A 19,870-nucleotide genomic window follows, 5' to 3' on the forward strand; every position below is an offset into this window, starting at 1 on the left:
CACACAAGTGCTCTGAGAAGCTGTTGAGGGGTGCCCGACCTCAGCGATGGTAAATTCTCTCTGGCTGTTGAGCTAGATGACCTGTTTATTTGTACTTGCAGAACGCCTGTCTCAGGCTCCTGGACCGATCAGTGAATATACTGTACACATAGTCGGCCATCATGGCCTTTACAGCCAAACTAAGCAACATTACCTGCCAAATAGTTGAGCACTGGGAGGAGAAGCATGTCTATTTACTGCTCGCAGCGGCTTGAATTGAACGAACAGCAAAGGTAACTGGTTAAGGATTATTTTATTACTTAGCATTTTGTACAGTTTCTACCATGGAAAAATAACATGTAACATAAGACTGTATTTACAATTCCATTTTTACAAAATGTCTTTACAAGATTTTTTTGCCGGTTCAAAAACTTGAGACTAAAACACACAAAACATACACATTCACACACATCCAAACCAAACTTTGTAATACACACATAAATAAATATAGACATTCACTGACTGTTCCACGACAAATATTTCTACAGCCAAGAACATGTACAATTCATCATTTCCACACAAGTTATAATTTCATTAATAAACATTACGTATTACTCCCAATATAATTCTTTGTTAATCTGTTAATGAAATATTGCTAACATACTGAAAAGAGGTAACACAGACATTATTTCATGCCAACAGAATGCTAACGGTTGTCATGCAAAACCATTACAAGCTTTCAATTTGAAGCAAGTAATTCATTTACAGTTCAAAAAATCAAATGTACTACATGCAACATACTATGTGAAATATTGTTAGACAACAATGACTTTAGTTACATTATCCATCAGTACTGACTGTATGCCTAAGCGCCACTTTAATGGGTAACACAAAATAAATAGATGAATTTCTACTTTTCTTTTCTTCATGAAAAAACAATTGTTTTACAGTTCGGGCATTTCCTACCATCCATGTTTAACCATCTTCAATCAAGTAATTGTTTTTCTTTAAACCATGACCTAATTGCTTGCCATTGATCAACTGTTTTAGGGGTTCCTGGATCTTAACTTTTACTTGAAATTTCATAACTTCCTGATGAATTGGGGATGTTTTGGGGGAGCTGTGGACTAACCAACGCAGAATATGAGACCTTGCAGTTTAAATTTCACTGTACAGACCAACCCGTCCGCTGACATGCATTAGTCAAGGGAGAGGGGTTAAGAAGGAGTAGCTGATGTGTTGTGGAGCCTGGAAAAGATGGACCCATATTTCACGAGCAGGGGGGTCAGTTCATGGTCTGGTGCGCTGTGTTTCGGTTTGGTTCCACACATTCCTTCCCTGACAGACAGGAGCAGAGAGCCACTGGTGCTTCTCCCAATTGGGTTTGCCTCAACTTGCAGCTCAGTGCCTCTCTACTGATGGCTTCTGGTGGTGAGAGTGGTGCTGCCGGAGTCTGGGTCCTAGAAAAACACACGTTTAGGAGATGAATCAGACATCACTTCAGAGATTCAGAACTTAGTAACAGTTAAATGTTCTTTCATGCAGTATAAGTGTGCTTAGTTTGCTACGTGCTGTTGCTGATACATGGCAATATTTAACTCGTTAACTCGGTCAGAAATACTTTTTACGTCCTCTCTTTCTGCTGAGCTATGCATCCAACAATAAGTGTGTATTTTATGTAACAAATAAACACAAAGAACACATTTCTTCTTAAAACTGCACATTTTTGGAAACGTGGGGGCAGCAGAAACAAGCTGTAAACATTGATAAATCATGCCTTTAAAACATTGATATGGCGAACTTGTTATCATTTATTTAGAAAACCAAAATAGTGAGCTAAGGGGGAACTGCTGTAATTCACTTCAAACAGCCCCATTCACATACAAGTAGGCATGTGATCCATTGTTGATATTAAAATATAGATATTGATCATACTTAGAATAAGAGTTTGTGATTTTGGGAACTAGACTTATTTGCTTTCTGGTGAATGATTATTTGTGCTGGACTATTCCTCGGCTCGGAGCAGTTGCCAGGTAGATTGTTAATGAGCGAGCTTGGTGGGCTTTGTTAGCGCAGGACAGAATGAGGCTAGCTGTTCCCTTCGGTTTTCCAGGAGTCTCTGTTCTAAACTAACTGGCTGCTGGTCAGACGTGAGAGTGGTATTGATCTTATCATTTAACTCTCGCCAAAAAGCAAATAAAGAAATTCAATCTTAGACAAAAAAATGTCTACTATTGCTTTAAGGATACCTGAAAGATCTACTGATGATGTTAGCACAGGCCGAACGCCACTGAATGAAACCCAAAACAAACTTTAGCAGATGAGTCAAAAACAAAATCACATTAGTGGACTTCATGTAGCACCAAAGGCAGTGACTTTGTACTTACGGTGTTGAATGACTGGTAGTATGTTGGGGGTCTGGAAGGTCTTGACAGTGGCAGGACCTTCCCCTCCAGTTGTTATGACCTGCACCTCCAGTCTGTAGTAGGTTGATGGCCGCAGGTTGGACACAACAAGCAAGTTATGATCCTGTCAAGTGAGGGAGGAGAGCAGCAGAAGTCAGAAGCTGCAATCAGTTGAAATACAACAGAACACGCCATTACATTTGACAGGACTTGAATTGACCGTAAATCAGGCGAGTATCAGCTGTGGAGTCTGTCTTTGCACAAGCCACAGACAACAACAAAGACTTTGTTTTCATAAGGCTTGCTGTCTCTCCTTTTCTTGCTGCCAGCTTGATAAAGTGTGCAGTGGGTGGTTTTATTTATAGACAAGCTCCAGAGGCTGGGAGGTGCAGATAGGCGGAACGTGTTGTTGATTGAGCAGATTATGTCAAAGAGCTGCTTTTTCGGAGCTCTCACGAAGGATGAAAGAGGAAATCGTGAAGGCAGATGAAAACACAGAGGAGGAGAACTTCCAGCAGGACACAACACTTCCTCAGATCTCTCCCTGTGCCTGTCTACACACAGCCGCTTATCACAAGATTCATGCAAAGAGGCCACAACAGTGTTATCCTCAAATCACCCTCACCTATGACAGTTGCTGTGAAATGAAAAGCTGAAAATAGAACATGTCTTCCTAAGTGACAATTTACAGACTAGATATGACAGCATGGTCGTGTGGGATATGGACACATATTCAATCTGAAAACAGCCTTTACTCGATGGCTGTTATAGGAGGTAGAATTAGAATTTTTTTTTAATGAAAATAGACTTACTGGAGGCAGGATTTGGGACTGGGAGATGATGCTGTTGGGCAGGCTATTTTGTCGGCTTTCAGTGGTGATCTCGGCCCAGGTGACCTGGAAGCCTGTGATTCGCTGATGGGGAGCCACCCTGGACACACGCCACAGGAAGTTGCCGGTGATGTTTCCCTCAATGATGGAGAAAGAGGCCGTCAGGTTCTCTGGCTTAGCCAAAACCTTTGGAAGGCCTGGAGCTGTTAGGAGAAAGGTGGTCTCGGTCAGAGTCTTGATAGAAAAGGAATAGTTTGACATTTTGGGAAATAAACGTATTCCCTTTTCTGTTAGAGAGTTAGATAAGAAGATTGACATCATTACCAGTTCTGTAACTAGTGAGATTTAGGGTTGCTGGTAAACAGATTAACTTTAGATGGAGCCAGGATCGCTGTTTCCTCCTGTCTCCAATCTTTGTGCTAAGCTAACTAGCTTCTGGCAGTAGCTTCATATTTACTGTATAGACAGTGGCATCTATGTTCCCACCTAACTCTTGGCAAGAAAGCTAATGAGTGTATTTCCCGAAATGTTGAACAATTCCTTTGAGATTGTGAAGGGTTTAATCCATCGTTGTGATTATAATGCGGTGTCTGACTACTGAGTCCACACTAACACAGATCGATTTCAATATGCCCTTTACGCGTCAAACAGCTGAAAACTCACCTCCCTCCCCCGGGCAGGGGATGTGTTTGTGAGTCTTGCTGCGGATGGTAGCACAGGATGGTGTGAGGAAGGTGGTGCTCTCGTCCTTGGAGCGTCTCTTGGACTTCAGCATGTGAACAGTGACTTTGTACTTGCAGGAGAACAGCAGGCCTGGGAGGTTGATGTAGTTCTCCTGAGCCAAGAAACACATTATTCAGTCCTGATGACTTTGACATGTCACCCAGGTCAGGTCCCATGGAGCTTCAGAGATAATTAAATACACAGCGGCAGGGCAGATCACATTCCCGTCTCGGGAACATCGCCCCCATATAACAGGACCACTTTGAACACTCACATGGTAGGGGTTAAACCACTATCCATCTATTCAACTTACAATATAAATATATTTTTATAGCTTCCACATGTGGCACAAACACGACTTAATTAAGAAGTAGCAACCAAAGTGGATTTATGTGTAATTTTGAGTAGGGAACGGCCTGTTAATCCCTGTTAATGAATTCTGTGTTGCACTTTACACTCATTTGAAATTTGAATCATCTATTGATCTTAACCCAACAAAAAAAAGCTGTTCTCATCGCATTCGAGGAAACACAAAATAAATCCTGCTGACTCGTGGATTTAGATCTTGCATTTGTAATAAAGAGGTTCTACATGAATAGGCAGTCTCTCCCTTGAGAAAGGGTGTGTGTATATTCTCTCTGATATGAAACAGCTTTGATTAAAAGTGAATGAGGCGCTGTGCTCACATAAAAGCACAAGCCTGGAATCCTTCCCAGCGATCTATAGAAAATGTATATTTCCTAGCAACGAGAGCGCTGGTCCCCGAAGAATGTGTTGATTACCAGGCCTCTGCCATCCTGTATCAGCCTGAGCCCAAGCAGTTAACCCCCATCCACACCCCACCCCCTCCACCACCAGACTCTCCCAACCCCTACACAGACCCTACTGCACTCTACAAAAAAGCCCCATGGAGAATGCATGGTTGGGGCCATTGGAGGTGAATGATCCCCCATTCCGGGAAACATTGTTTAAGTAAATGCGTTTTATTGGCCAACACAGCACATGCCTGACCACACCACTGACTCATAATATTCAAAACAACAGCCAGTGATTTGAACAGTGCAAATCCAACACAACAGGGCTTCAGGCTCACTCAGTGGCGTTGTTTTCTTTAGCAGAGCTGTGCTTTCTAAGCATCACACAAAAGGTTAGGTACGTGCTTTGCATAGCATGGAGCTGCTGATCAAGCTCTAGCGGTGTACTCTAGGACCCCATAGTTGGAAGGTGTGTGAAATGTCTGCTGGAGACTAACCTGCGTGACAGATTTCTCCGGTCCTCGGGTCTCGTTGTGGCCGCAGTACTCCAGCATCCACTGGACATGGTAGCGACTCACGGCGGGGTCTGAAACAAAGGGGAGGATGAGAAGAGAGACCGTCACATCACACAACAAAGACACAACTCAGTCTTCAGATCTGGGAAATAAAGTGCAATGAAAATCTTCTGACAATACTTGTTTTATGTAATGAACATTCATTCGATTCATTCATGCCAAATGTTTACTAGTTCCAGGTTTTCAAATGTAATTATTTGCTGCTTTTCTCTTTAGATCAGCACAAATTGTGCTTTTGCTTATTTGTCGACCAAACCAGCTGGCTGTAGACGGGCATTTTTCACTATATTCTACAATCAATTAATTGATACTCAAAAAAATCCTTTAGCGAGAGACTGAACTCCAAACTGCTTTCAACGTCCTGTATGTGTCGGTATAAAAGTTCAACCTGCTTTGGACAAAAGCATCAAATGAATCTGGTGGTCAAATAAATGAAGTAAAAGGAGTAACTGCGCCTCTACCTCTGCAATGTCGTGTGGTTAAAGTATAATTAAAAGTAGCCTTAGATATCTTAAAAGTGTACCTTAGTACAGTTCTTGAGTAAATGAGCATAGTTATGTAACACCACTGCACCACTGAACATTAATCGAATATCAAAAGACAATCTGAAATAATGAACAGATTGGTATCTCACATATTACAACACTCCCCATCTGAGATCTGATCTCATATATCCATTATTGATGATCACGATAAACATGAAAGCACTTCCTTCTTTATCCTTGCATTAGTTTATTAACATGATGATTCTGTTTCCTAACCTTCCCTTTTGTTCTCTGAAAGGCTTAATTCCCACTCCAAACTTTTTTCTGCTTGTACTTTAAGGTTTTACATTCTCATCGGCGGAGTAGCAGCCTTGGTCCTGCTGGCACACAGTCACTCTCATTCTCTTCATTACTGTACAGTAGCTCCTCTTGAGCTCAGCAGCAGTGTTTATCTACCCATCAGCCTCATCTTGTGTTACTAGATTTATTATTCATTCAACTTTGTCACCTCGATATGTGAAATACTTCTCCGATTAATAATTGAGTAATGCTATGTTCACCCCTCGGCGGGGGCCTGGGTTGTAGTGGGGAGATAAAAGGGGTCCTTTGAAGGCTTAGACACAGATCTGGCACTTAGAGCCCCTGAGCTCTTTGGAAGCAGAAGAGAGGAATTACAGGGAACCGGGAAATCGGGAAAAAATAAACAAGATATGCTTAGCCAGGTTTGACAGAGAGGGGAAGTGGTATGTAAAACAAGAAACGGGACATGGAAATCAGGTAGAGAACAGAACCTCAGCAGTGTTCGATAAATCATGGCTGGAAATCAGCCTCAGAAGTGCCGCCACCGCCGCACTGCTGTCTATTGTCTGGGTACTGGGCAGACAGTGATATATTATCTGAGCCGGTGTACAGTAAGGTTCTCTTTCACTGCCGGAGACAACCCAGAGGCCCGGCTGCTTTGGATCACAGAGACAATGAGTGAGAGTTTAATTATGGTTCAGTTAACCTGTCCCTTCTCTCTGTCACACAAACCAGATGTCCAGAGACGACAGCTCTCCAGGCCATCTGTATGTCTGTGTGTTTACAGTAGTGGAACCCAGGTTGTCAGAGTCAAAGCCAGGGTCATTCCTCAGACTAATGAGGGGCAGTGACACACACACACACACACACACACACACACACACACACACACACACACACACACACACACACACACACACACACACACACACACACACACACACACACACACACACACACACACACACACTTACAGTGCAGACCAGCAGTGCAAACAAGAGAGAGAAAAAAGAAGCTGGACCAGGATTAACTCTGCACTGCAACACTGTGATTCCCAAGCCACGCTTGATCCCCGTCAGCATCACTCAGCTCTCTGAGTCCAGGCCAACCTCGCTAACAGCTCTGAGCCAACTCTATCTTCCCCTGCTCCCTCTCTCACTCTGATTCAGCAGTTGGTGTCTCACCAGGCCTCTCCTTCAGCCAGAGTTTGCATTCTTGACTCTAAGATGTGGAGTTTGGCTTAGGCGATGACATATATTAGTAACATAACATAGACCAGTGAATGGGACTTGACAGGTTACCCTGAGAGCATGGCTTTCAAGGTTTCCATATTTCCACTCTGGTATTAACAGAAGGTTTGGGGAATGGACACCACTGGGACAGGCATTCCTATAGGCTTTAACCCCTCGCGGTGCTGCAACCCACGACCGTTTCTGTTCCCCATGACATCAGGTCTTGTAAAACAAAATGGACCGCTCCAGCGCTAATGCGAGGGCGAGGATCTATTAAATACAGCTGTCAATAAATCCCATCGCACAGCTCTGGCTCTGTGCGTTTATTGTTCTTTACTAAACGGTGGCTCCGCTCTACCAGTCCATGTGCAGGTTTACACCAATTTGCCCAGCACGCTCATTACTCAGCTCTCACAATGACACATTGTTTCATTAATTTCATTCACACCATATGATACCACATTTATAAAAAGGAATCTTGAGTAACCGTGAATCAGTCATAACACTTTATTATGGTGTACTTGAGTCATAGTGATTGATAGGCATAATGGGGTGCTAATTAGATTCTAACAGAGCTGTAAATCAATGCGTACATACCTCCCCGGTTCTTCCAGTAGACACGAACCTGCAGCTGGCCATCCTGGTAGAAGGGCGTGCCTACCTCTAGAGGGCCAGAGGGGCGTTTGGCCAAGGTCGAACCAAGAGGGGATATTTCCTCCTTCTTTGACTTGAGCACTAATTTTACTAGGAAGAGAAAGGAGAAATGTTTGCTGCTGTAGCTAAGACAGTGAGTGTGTTGTGGCAATTTCTCCAGCATGGTAACAGAAACAGACAGTTATTTCTTTGTAATATCACAGCAGTTACAACACATTCTTAATGCATAAATGTGGTGTAACTCAATGGGTATACACAGTGCTGCATAACACTGCCAAGATTAGAGGTTCAATTCCCCCTGGAGCCACACATGCTTAAAATGTACACACGCATAGCACTGAGGTTTGGTCTGTGATTCCGAAACAAGCAGGAGCTTCGAATGAATGCAGATGTGCTGTCAGCGCACCTTGGCCGTTCTTGCTTTTTGCAATTTGCATGATGATTGTTTGCCTGAAGACAGTCTTGCATAGCCAGATCTATCCCCACACTCCGTGTTAGCACAGTGCCAGCGCTGGAGCCTGAAGACTCTCAGTAATTTAGAAACATTTTATTGTCAAGGAAAACAAGCAAACAAACCAAAAAGAATATTGGATTCTGCTAGTTTGGTTCAGTCAATCCCATATGGATCACAAAACAGCAGCTCCATACAGGTTTTTTATTTTTTATTTCAGGTAGTCCATGACCCCGAATGTGACTCTTAATTGCACCTACTCATGGTTTGGTGATTTGGTAAACTAAGGTGTTTTTGCTTAAATCATAAACCAACTGGCAAATATTTTGTAAAACAAGACTGAGAGTCTACAGCCATGCTAAAAGCAGGTTTACCATCTTAGTTTAGTGTGTTAGCATGCTACCATTTGCAAATTTGCACTAAACACAAAGTACAGCTGAGGATGGTGGGATATTCTATAGTTTGGCAGGGATTTTGTCATAAAGTCACTTCATGGTGACGCTAGAGGAAAAGTCAGATGACCACCAAAGTCATTAGGATTGATCTTCTGGGGACTATGAATGTCTGTAAAGTTGTTGAGCTATTTCAGTCTGGACCAAAGTGGTGGACTGTCCGACCGCCATCGCCATCCATAGTGGCAAAAAACACATAACAAGTCTGACAGCTGAATAACTGACAGGAAATTTGCACCGATGTTTACCTGACTCATTATTCTGGGAGGTGCTGAAGTGGAGAGAAGCCTTGGAGCTCTTCATGCGCACCTGTCCCCAATATGTGATGGCCTGCAGCTCCACAGTGTAACTGCTGTTTTGTTGCAGTCCCTCCAGATCCACCCAGCTCTGAGCCTGCAACAACAGAAAACACTTTTTTTTGCTTTTGTATGTAACCACACTGACACCTGAGGCTCCTTTCAAAGCCCTGTCACTGTCCCAGTCATAGCACCAGCTCAGCTCAGCCTGGGCGCACCGGGGCCTGTGGGAAAGCCCTGTTTATTAAGAACACATGTGGAGCTGGGGAAGGTATCATGGCGAGGAGATAGCCTTCAGGACTTTGTGAGGGAGCCGTGTTATCAGAGCCTGCCAGGGCTTTCTTACTGTGTTTGACTTGAAGCATTCCACCATCAGCGTGAGCTTGATGAATTCTTGTTATTGACTGTGCGTGTTTTGACATTCCTCTACCAGCAGGCTGCTTTTAAAGCCCCGAGGTGCCAAAGTGGAAACCAGTAGTACATGTGTCAGTGGGTGTCTGGTGTCTCCCACCTCTATCTCCTCTGTGCCACATCTGCTATGCATTTCATACACTAATTCAGGAGAAGACTCACTACGGAGGTGTGTGTGGACTGTCTAGACAATCTGTCTATCTGTGAAGAGCATTTCATTACAGACTCGAGCAGATACTGAGCCACAGGTATCAGGTCACAAGGTACTGGATGATTTGTGCAAATGGCTCACAAAACGTTGATTTATCTCTAAAAAAGGTCAATTTGTGATTAGTCTAATCAACGCTTGGAAACACAATTATGTCATTTCTATGTTTGTAATACTATCAAAATATTATTCTGCGGCTTTCTGAGTTGCCCAAGCTAGGAAGTCTAACTTTGTAAGCTCTTAACCTGCCTCCTTGTATAACAAAATTGGCTTTGTGATATCCCAGACAAAAGAAAACTCTTCTTTCTGGCTGGATCCAAATAGTTGAGAATGTTCCAGAATGCAAACTAAGTTGTTCCAAGGCATTAACAGTAGGAATCAATGGTATTTTCATTAAAACATGATATTTATCATTAATAGATATTATATGTTTCGTGGATGTTTTTATCTTATCGGTTCTGTTTTCCTGAGTGTCCCCTTATTTTAAATGCACTGTAGGAATTAATGTAAAAGATAATAATAGGATAGTGATTTTAAGTACGGTTATATAACCACTTGGATTTGAAACTACTGAGATACATGATAAAAAACACATAAAAGACAAATAAATAAATAAATAAAGCCATGTACCACTTTAAAAAAAAGCTGAATTACATAACCAGAAAACTGAGTGGGATAAAAGCTCACAAAAAGCTCCAAAATACCAACTGCAAAAAAAAGGGAAAATAGTGAACAATACAAATTGAGATATTTAAGAAACAGACTTTTGAAACCAGTGATTCATCACCATGAATACGACTATTTATCACACTTAATGTGTTTTCTTTCAAAGCTTAACTGCGCGTTTAAGGGTTCTTTCATCAGTACATATAAGGAATTGAAACAATGAGGAACACATTGTATCAATCTGTGTGTGATTGATAGCCTTGCAAGTATATATAAATAAATGCAACTCCTATTCAGTGTTTATCCTTTCTTCCTTTGTGGACCTGCATGGACACTATGTATAGTGATGTGTTGAGGCCGGAGGAGAGGATGCAGAGATAATCCTGGACATGACCCTGTCGTCTTAGAGAGAGGACAAGGGAGAGATTCACTGAGACAGGCTGAGAAGATTACCCCGTTGGTGGTCTTTCTCCTCTTCTTCTTGGATGGCACCATGGACTTGGTGGGCACAGTCCAGCTCCAGAACACTTTGTAGTGATGTACGGGGATATCGGGCTCCTCTGGCAGGGTCCAGTTGAGACGGGCTGTCACCAGGCCTTCGTCGCCCAGCGTCACGTTGCTGACACGCAAACTGGTCGGGCTGGGAGGAGCGGACGGATCTGGAGACAAAGCAACAACAAGAATGGAAAAAAAGTCAGCAGTAACAGATTTCTGTACATCTGTAGACATTTAGAACAGAAGACAAAGAGGGCCTCTGATTCTTGTATGTGACGAATCTTGAGCCAAGGCCGTTTTTCTTGCAAGAATAATTTCAGGTCGAATGCATTACAGGCCAAGACACCTTTCACCACTTGTGGATTAGCATTGCAGTGAAGGAGGGGGACCAGTATGACACTGTGTAAAGTAATTAGTCCTCCACTGACAATCTGCCATCAGATGTTATGACAGGTGTCATGTCACATCTATGACGGCGTTCGGCAGAACCGAGAGCGCAAGTCAGGGGTCAACAAACACATGCTGCTCACTTTGGCTCCACACTCAACATTCCTGCACTCTAACTGTGTGTGTGTGTGTGTGTGTGTGTGTGTGTGTGTGTGTGTGTGTGTGTGTGTGTGTGTGTGTGTGTGTGTGTGTGTGTGTGTGAGTGTGTGTGTGTGTGTGTGTGTGTGTGTGTGTGTCCAGAGTAAAGCTGGTTCAGAACCCATCTGTATGCACTGTGACCCAGCTGATGTCAGCCTGGTGCAGGGAATGTCCCCGTAATGAGAAAATGATTCACGCCCCGTTCCTCTCTTCCTGCCCTCTCCCAACTGAAACACATTTAATCCAGTCCAACAACACAATTTGACACATCAGTTCTCGATACCAGCTGATGTAGGCTGCGCAGAATAAATAAGCAGTCAGTTCCTACAAATTGCCCTAACAAAGTTTGGTAGTGCAAAATTGCATTCAGATGATATGGCCGGACTATAAAAATAACAATGGCATGACAGAATGGCCAGAAGCTCATCAAACCCATGACAGATCCCATCAATCTATCAACGTTTTGGCACTGATTGGCCTGATTAGAGATCGGTTTCCATCCCTGGAGCAGAATCCTATTCCCACCTGGTGTCTGACTCTGTCTGACAGCCATCCAGAACGCTCTGGGGAGTAAATGTATGACGAAGGATTGACAGGGCAGGTCAACACGCACGCACACACGCCACCAAAACACTCTAATACTTTTTATATTTGGCACAGGTTTACAGTATTTGGAAGAACATGGAGGTACTTAGGATGTCTGCCAGTCTTCCACTGCTAAACAACTTCATATATATATATTAAGGAATAAATAACACAAATGTGGTAAAGAAATGTTGATGTGCGTCACATAAATGGAAAGTGGTCCACACAATGCAGACCCTATTTTACCTGACATACATTTACAGACATGGAACTCTGTATAAGGCTGAACTGGCTGGCACGTCTCTGCCTCTACATGTCAAACACACTGAATCTGATCTGGATCAGATTCGATCTCGACACATTATACTCACAAATCTGTAATCCCTGGGAACCACACAACAATTGGCCGTTGCTTTAACAAATGCCATCTGCAGCACAACACTGCAATTTAATGTCATTTAAAAGTACAGGAGCAGAGCAGCAACACAGGATGCCATCAGAGCTTGTCTGTGGCAAAGATCTGAAGCGCATCAAGGTTACGTCACTCCCTCTCGAAGCAAGAGAACACTTGCATTCATTTAAAACCTGCAATATCCTGACTAATTCAGACACATTACATTTGATATGGCTGTAAAGAGGGGGAAACACCTCCTTTGAAGTCTTAAATGAAGATCTTGTTGCAACACAGAAAGAAAGTGTTTTGCACACCCAGTCTCTCCTCATTACTCACATTCTACTGGGCATCAGCATGAAATACCCTTTGCACTGAGCTCACTCTGTAACTGTGTTGAAGCTGTGCAGAGGGAACACTTATTTACAATTCAGGTTAACACGGTAAACGAAAGAAATTCAAAGACGTAATACCTGACTATAATTTTAAATAAGCACATCTAAGCAGTGTAAACACCATCAGCTTTACCAAACATATAAACTCTTAAATCAGTGTGTCTGCAGCTGTATGGAGCCATTGGGAACAGCTTAGGATACACTTCCGTTCTTACCGTCTTTTAGTCCTCAAAACAGAGTGCAGATGTTTTTTTTAAAGAAAAAAACATCAGTGATAAAGAAAGCTTCACCACTTACTCTCGGTTTGTATGGTCAGATAAGAAGTCAAACCAGGTTTTAAAGCTCTTTCCCAAAGGGTCCACTTGTTCCAAGGTCTTAACCATAACAAATGAAGGGCAGTGGGTGTCAAATAGGAACTTAAGGCCACACACACACACATGCATATGTACATACACACACAGACCTCTGGAGGAGCGGAAGTGTTTGCTGGGCGCAGTGAAGCCACGGGTCCCGTGGACATTGACTGCAGCAACTCTGAACTGGTACCATCTGCTGGCTCTGATGTCGGCCAGTTGGACGCGCTCCTCTGCAGTCTGACGGACAGATGGGGGAGAGAAAACCACAGGGGTCAGGGTTCACGTAGGGTCACAGCCCCATGTGAGCTTTCTACCACATCAGTCATCTGTGTGTTTCTCTTTGCCAAACTTTCAAAGACACTGCGACTGTGAGGAATGTGCAACCGTGTGCAACAGTCTGTCAGCGCACTGCAGCACTTTTACAGCTGTAACATGTGGCGCGCTGGGACACGTCAAGCTGACATTTCTTATTGATACAAAAATCCCAAATGTCTGATCAAAAGGATCCCTCATGTAACATCATTTGATCGGATCTTAAGAGGAAAACGTTTCATCTCGCGGACATGCTTCAGTATTTTGCACGTATGGTGTGTAGATTCCTACCTGTGCCACAGTCTGCCACTCGGTGGCATCGTCCTCGCTGGGGTGGATGCCATAATTCCAGCGGCGCTGCACCACATAGAGGACAGGCTCCACGGAAATGTTGAACTTGGAGGACCAGCGGATCTCCAGCTGACCTGACGGCTGCTCCAAAAACACAAGCTCTTTCCTCGGCTTCAGAGGGACTCCTAAAAGTACAAGCGAGGGAGACGATACCGTGACAGGAGTTAATATCACCACCACTGTGTGGAACATTATAGGTGAACTTCAACATGAAATTAGTTGTTTTCCCAGATAAGATAAATGACACCGTCAGAATTGGAGAGATACGCATTTGAAAATGAGACATGATCTCACCGCAATAGATTGAATACATGGTGCGGGTCAACAGCATCATCTTTCTACTGAGACAGATTGTGATATTTCCTGGCCACTGCGATGTGTTTTAGTAGCTGTGCTTCTTAGTAATGACACACATAGTTTGCATCTAGGTATGTGAGATGAGGCGCGTAACGTCTCCCACTCCTGCAGACACAAGATACACCAGTGCAAACATACACACAGGCACGCAAAGTTCATTTGCATCATTGCACTTCAGCCTTTCAGACGAAGTCAATGTGGCCATGTGCAATAAATTTGAGATTTATTAAGTGCAGGACTGGCTCAAACGCTCAGCCAAGTCAGACCGACTCTCACAAGTAAATGTATTGCAGTGGAGACGTAGTGAGTTGTTGATTGAGCGTTGGGCACAGTGATAATGAGATGGAGATTGGAAAAGCAAGTTTAGAAAATACAGGAGAAGAATACATCCCACAGGTCTCACTAAATCTCCCAGCACTTCAGGCCATTATGTTGGACCTCTGTCTCTGCTGAGTGGCCCACCACTGCTCTGCATTTATAAACAGCATCAACACGCGCTCAAGGCTTCGGCTCGGCGTGTCGGTAAACAACATAATCAAGACTGTGTTTTGTATGCAGAGTGCTTGATGTGCTTATACCTCTATTCAGTCCTCATACAGGCCATGTAAAGGTGATTGATTGGTGCATATAAAATCCTGGAAGATGGAGGAGGGTCCTTCAGCTACATGCATATGGAGTCAGTACTTTGTTTCGTCCCGCTGATAACAGCTTTCTGCACACTAACAGCTGGGGGTCATTGTGCTGTGGTTTCAGAGCTCCACAGTCGAGAGTGTGCGTCTGTGTGTGCGCCAACAAACGTGTCACATTTCCTGCGCAATACTGAACACCAATGTAACCACAGCATTCCTACTTCTCCCTCTGTCTTAGCTCATCTTCCCACCAAATCACACAAGTACTCCTGCAAACCACACGCACACACACACACACACACACAACCTCTCTCTTCTGCAATATGTGGGAGGGCAACGAATATACTTTCTCTCTCTCCTGCTCTTTCCAAAGATAACTTTTGGGTCAGGTTTGGTCCAAGAATCATACAGCGTTCATTTTTCAATGGCTGCACGCTTCCTCCAAACTGTGATGTAACTGCTGCTGAAGCAAGAGCATCCATTCATGTCTTAATCATGCCAACAAATTACACTCCAGGAATATAATTCTCAAAACTCACGCACATACTGTCATAATGACTGCTCCAATTAGAGGGGTTGAAGAAAAGATTAAAAAATACTGCTTGTCGCACGGGGACATACCTCACATAAACTAAAGGGTGGCTGAAGGAGCTATTGACTGACTGACTTCTTGTGACAGTGTGGACATAACTCGAGCTGAATTCAATTAAATTCTGACAACTACATTTTTCACATCTTCTTTTATTTTTACCACCACTCAAGCTCCTTTGCCAGCTTCTCTCTCAGTATACTATAGAACTGTGCACTGCTTTTGATCAGAAAACACACATAACAAGTTGGATTGCATAATATGTGGTGCTATGTCTTCCAAGGAACAGACACAATGAGAGCAATAGAGAGAAAGATATGAACATGAAAGGAAAAGAAGAGCCTAATAACCAGCTATTTCCTTATGTTCACTGCATGTATTAACGGAGGCAATACGGAATACATCTTTGAGATGACATTACAGAGCAGTGGATGATATGTAACAGCATCACGCTCTGTTGATGTTATAAAGAAAAGAAGAAGCTTTGTTACTCATCAAAAGCCCAGAGGGACGTCCAGTCCTGAACCCTGAAGATTTTCTCTATCAGGAACTTATACGTGGGCTGGGGACCCTAACCTGGAGACACACACAAACACACACACACACACACACACACACACATCTGAGAGTGATCTCAGTGGGGGAAACGCTCCATTTCTCCCCGCTTGTGTTTGGTAATGGCTTCCAGCATCATGGCTCATCATGGCAAAGACTACACACACACACACACACACACACACACACACTCACACACACACACACACACACACGTGCACACATAGAAACAATTACGCTCTTCAAATCATGAGCAGCTAATTAGACCTTTAACACCGAGGACCAGGACAAGAATTCCATCCGGACTTTCATCAAATCGCTCAGTGTAATTCAGTGTAAATGCAGTGCTGACGGCGACCCATCATGAGCTCAGTGTTTGGACTTAAAATCAGCGTGTAGGCTGCTTGATTTGAAGGTCTCGCAGTGCGGTGAATGGTTTTCATTGTCTGGGTCACTGTATTGAAATTTTCAAGGTTACGCCTGCTTTCATCTTTTCCCGTTTAACGTGCTGTTCACCTTTTAAACACAGCATCCACCGTGAAGTCCCTCAGGATTTTTCCAAATCAAATATAAATACTAGCATGCTCTTTTGTGTGCATAAGCTCAAAAGCACACTGCTCTCATCTCTCTCAACTACACACAGTAAAACATGCTTACACAAACTGCAGTGTGATTTAAAGCATACACAGCTAAAGTCGCGGTTCAAAGCTTGATTTAGACTCATCTTCCACCGCTCTCACTTCAACACCTCCTCAACTTTGTTATGGCCTCAGGCTGACAGAAATTGTGCGTTGATAGTGTATATAATGTAGTTTTAGCTCCGATCTCCATGTTCAGAAGCTCTTGGTTCTCTCATATAACAACTCAGCACCCTCAGAACACCAGGCCGCCTTGGGCAGCACTATTAAACTGTTTTAGTAGAGCAAAGATTCTTGGGTACATCTGTGTCTGTGAAACCCTCAAGCTTATCCAGCAAATTCAAGGCTGGAGATATGTTCCAATTTACAACAGGAGCGTCATGAGGGATGTGTGGGTGAAGTGCAATACAAAGAGATGAAAAAAAGATTTATGATTCTGAGCAAGTTGTCAAAAATATTTCAAGATAATCTACAATTTGCATCATTGAGATAAAACAAAAATGTTTGACAGTGAGGGATTAATTGGTTCAACACTGTTTATGAAAATGATGCAAATTGCAACAGTTAATTACATTAAAAACACGACTTTTGCATTGGATCGTTACCAGATATGAAACGTCATTTATTGAGTAGAACAAATAGAGGGGGAGGGAGTATCCATTATTCAGCTGATGAACCATGTTAATCTGGTCCCTCTTGGAAACAGTAATGAGCAATGATTAAATGAAGAGATGAGTTGCTGAGTGCACGGACAATTAAGCAACTTTATTAGTGCACACAGTCTAATGCTAAGTCATTGAGTGCATTTTAGTCTGTCAACCTGGCTCGCTGTCAAACTCCCTTCTTCCTTTAATTAATAAGTTGTGTTTGTGTTTATGTTTCTAATATGTGTTTTGCATCATAATCTACGAATGCATTTTCATTTAAACCTGCAATGACTTTTTCTTTGGCCACTTGGGGGCAGCAGAGTGAACACAACACTGACATATAATCACCTTTTAAGTCAATGTGCCAAACTTGTTGGCAAACAGTTGCGTATTTACACATCAAACTGTTACAGGGCTACATTATCAGTCGCTAAATGTGTCTGTGTGCTGTTTGGTGCTGCGCAGGTAATGTACAGTGAAATTGTAGAGCTTTTTTGATGTGAACAACTGCCTGCCTCAGCCGTAAATGTCACTATGAGAGGGGTGAGAATGAACCAAAATGTTAAAGTTGCGGGCCAGACAGCTATAAAAAAATAAAAAATGAGCAGAAAATCCCTATAAAGCTCTTGGAAGCCAAGCGGAGCTGCAGACTCTGGTGCTCATTTTCTGTAGGTTCTTTACGACAACAACCCTTCAAATGGTCATTGCAAATTGATTATAGCCCAGGACATACATCTCAAGGACTATAACTTTAAAGAATGTATGGTGCCAAAATATTTTTTATCATAATACAATGTGATGCAGGTTTAACCTTTACTATTACCTTTGTAGAGATTCTTTGGCAGCTGGCACGTGTGGCCACAGCCGTTGGAGCAGCACTTTTTCACGGCTGAACACTCTCCATCCTCCTCACAGCTCTCCACGCAGGCTGCTGCAAAGCCGCTGGCCTTCTCTGGGGCAGGGCAGTCACCTTGCTTCACTCCCTCTACTGACTTTAGGAACTCACAGCTCGTAAGACACTCGTAGTGTTTCTTGGGAAAGAGGGGCTGAGGAGTAGAGGGAGGATGAGAAGGAGGAAAATATATGTCAGATCACTTTTTAAGACCAACCTGCCTCGCTGCAAACAGGCAGCTCTGTGAGCTAACAGGGATTGTCCTGTTTACATTTCAGCTTATGACTCACCAGAGCGGTGGGTACATTTAAACAGCTTTGATTCAGCCTCACAGAAATTGCCATTGCAGCGCAAAAAGAGTTACTTCACACTCCTCTCAAACTTTCCTCTTATTGAATTTTCCCACTAAGTATGAAGAGCTCAAACACTTGAGTCTGAGGCGACGACAGTACTCGTGGTAGTGACATACCTCGCATAAATCCTGGCACTGGTTTTCCTTCAGGTCCCAGGATTCCTTGCAGGGCTCCAGGCACTGTGAAAAGGAGAGAATGGTGTCAGTTCTTCAAAGAGCAAGCCACATCAAAGAGCCAATGCTGCAGAGATGGTGCTCTCTGTGCTCGAGCGCCTCACTAAGCCACTTCCTCTGCTCGTTCACAACAACCAGTCACACCTCTTTTTGTTACAGATGCTTGGCATACCTTCAAAGCACATAAACAATCTTCTACAAAAGCAAACATGGGGCAAAGGGGGATGTCCATTATGAGACAGGCACACCCTTATTGTTTCTAGAAATTGACTGATGCTTTGGTGTGCTTGGTGTGTCCTGGCAGATTCTTTCTTCATGCCTTAACACTACTAGCCTCCGATACTGCCTGCTCTTGTCTGGGCCTGATGCACTCTGGCACCGGCACCAAACTTCTTCTTTACCATGCTGAATGGAGAGCACTTAATAAATGGTACACTTGGTTTAGTATTCTTGGGATTCCCTTTTGCAACACGTGGAACAAATTTACTGAATATTTGGCATAGACGTGGGATAAAAGAAAAACCTCAGCGAGAGTGCAGCTCAAAAGTCATTTAGCCAAACATAATGGGATGATAAAATTTCAAATGAAAGTTCACCAATCTAGTCATACTCCTCTTGCTTTAAAGAGTACAACTCACCATGGATCAATCAAATTCAATAAAAGCGAATGGAATTTAACACAAAAGTCCAGGCATGTCCAATAGAATCAGGCAGATGCTGCCGCAGGAAAGGGAATATGTTCCGATGGGACTGAGAGAAGCGAGGGTTTTATATGCTCCCGTTGCTGGCCACGGAGAGCTGGTGTGAAAGAGAAGAGCAGGCTCAGTTAAACAGTCAAACCACTGCCAGGCTGCTTCTATGCTACACTGGGAGCAGCCCAAACCACACCAACCAAAGACCTGCCAAAGTCACTCATTCAACTCCATTTAATTTAGTCTCCTGCACCAGTTACAGTACAAAGACAAGGCACAGCAGTACATTTTTTTTTACCACATTCGCCTCCATTCTTCATCTAGGGCAGTCCAATATGTTGGCCAGTGTGAGAGGGAGATGTGATACAGTAGATATGGAGATCTGCCATCAGCAGAGGTCCACTTTTGGCTCAATCTCCTCAAAAAAGGCAATCAGAACAACATGTAGTGTTA

General features: G+C 43.3%; 1 protein-coding gene across 1 annotated transcript in view; it reads right to left on the reverse strand.

The window, feature by feature from the left end:
* Positions 1–273: 273 nt before the first annotated feature.
* anos1 (anosmin 1) overlaps positions 274–19,870 on the reverse strand; it is a 37,921-nt gene continuing 18,324 nt past the window's right edge. The window contains exons 3-14 of the mRNA XM_029459871.1: positions 18,669–18,731; positions 18,131–18,353; positions 13,833–14,017; positions 13,337–13,466; positions 10,876–11,081; positions 9,090–9,234; positions 7,882–8,028; positions 5,190–5,278; positions 3,878–4,049; positions 3,197–3,417; positions 2,367–2,508; positions 274–1,439 (exon numbers count right to left, since the gene is read on the reverse strand). Of these exons, the coding sequence (XP_029315731.1) occupies positions 1,381–1,439; positions 2,367–2,508; positions 3,197–3,417; positions 3,878–4,049; positions 5,190–5,278; positions 7,882–8,028; positions 9,090–9,234; positions 10,876–11,081; positions 13,337–13,466; positions 13,833–14,017; positions 18,131–18,353; positions 18,669–18,731 (1,782 nt within the window). The 3' untranslated portion in view covers positions 274–1,380. The remainder of the gene's footprint in view (positions 1,440–2,366; positions 2,509–3,196; positions 3,418–3,877; positions 4,050–5,189; positions 5,279–7,881; positions 8,029–9,089; positions 9,235–10,875; positions 11,082–13,336; positions 13,467–13,832; positions 14,018–18,130; positions 18,354–18,668; positions 18,732–19,870) is intronic.

Source organism: Cottoperca gobio, chromosome 21 (assembly GCF_900634415.1).
Source record: "Cottoperca gobio chromosome 21, fCotGob3.1, whole genome shotgun sequence".
Taxonomy (NCBI): Eukaryota; Metazoa; Chordata; class Actinopteri; order Perciformes; family Bovichtidae; genus Cottoperca; species Cottoperca gobio.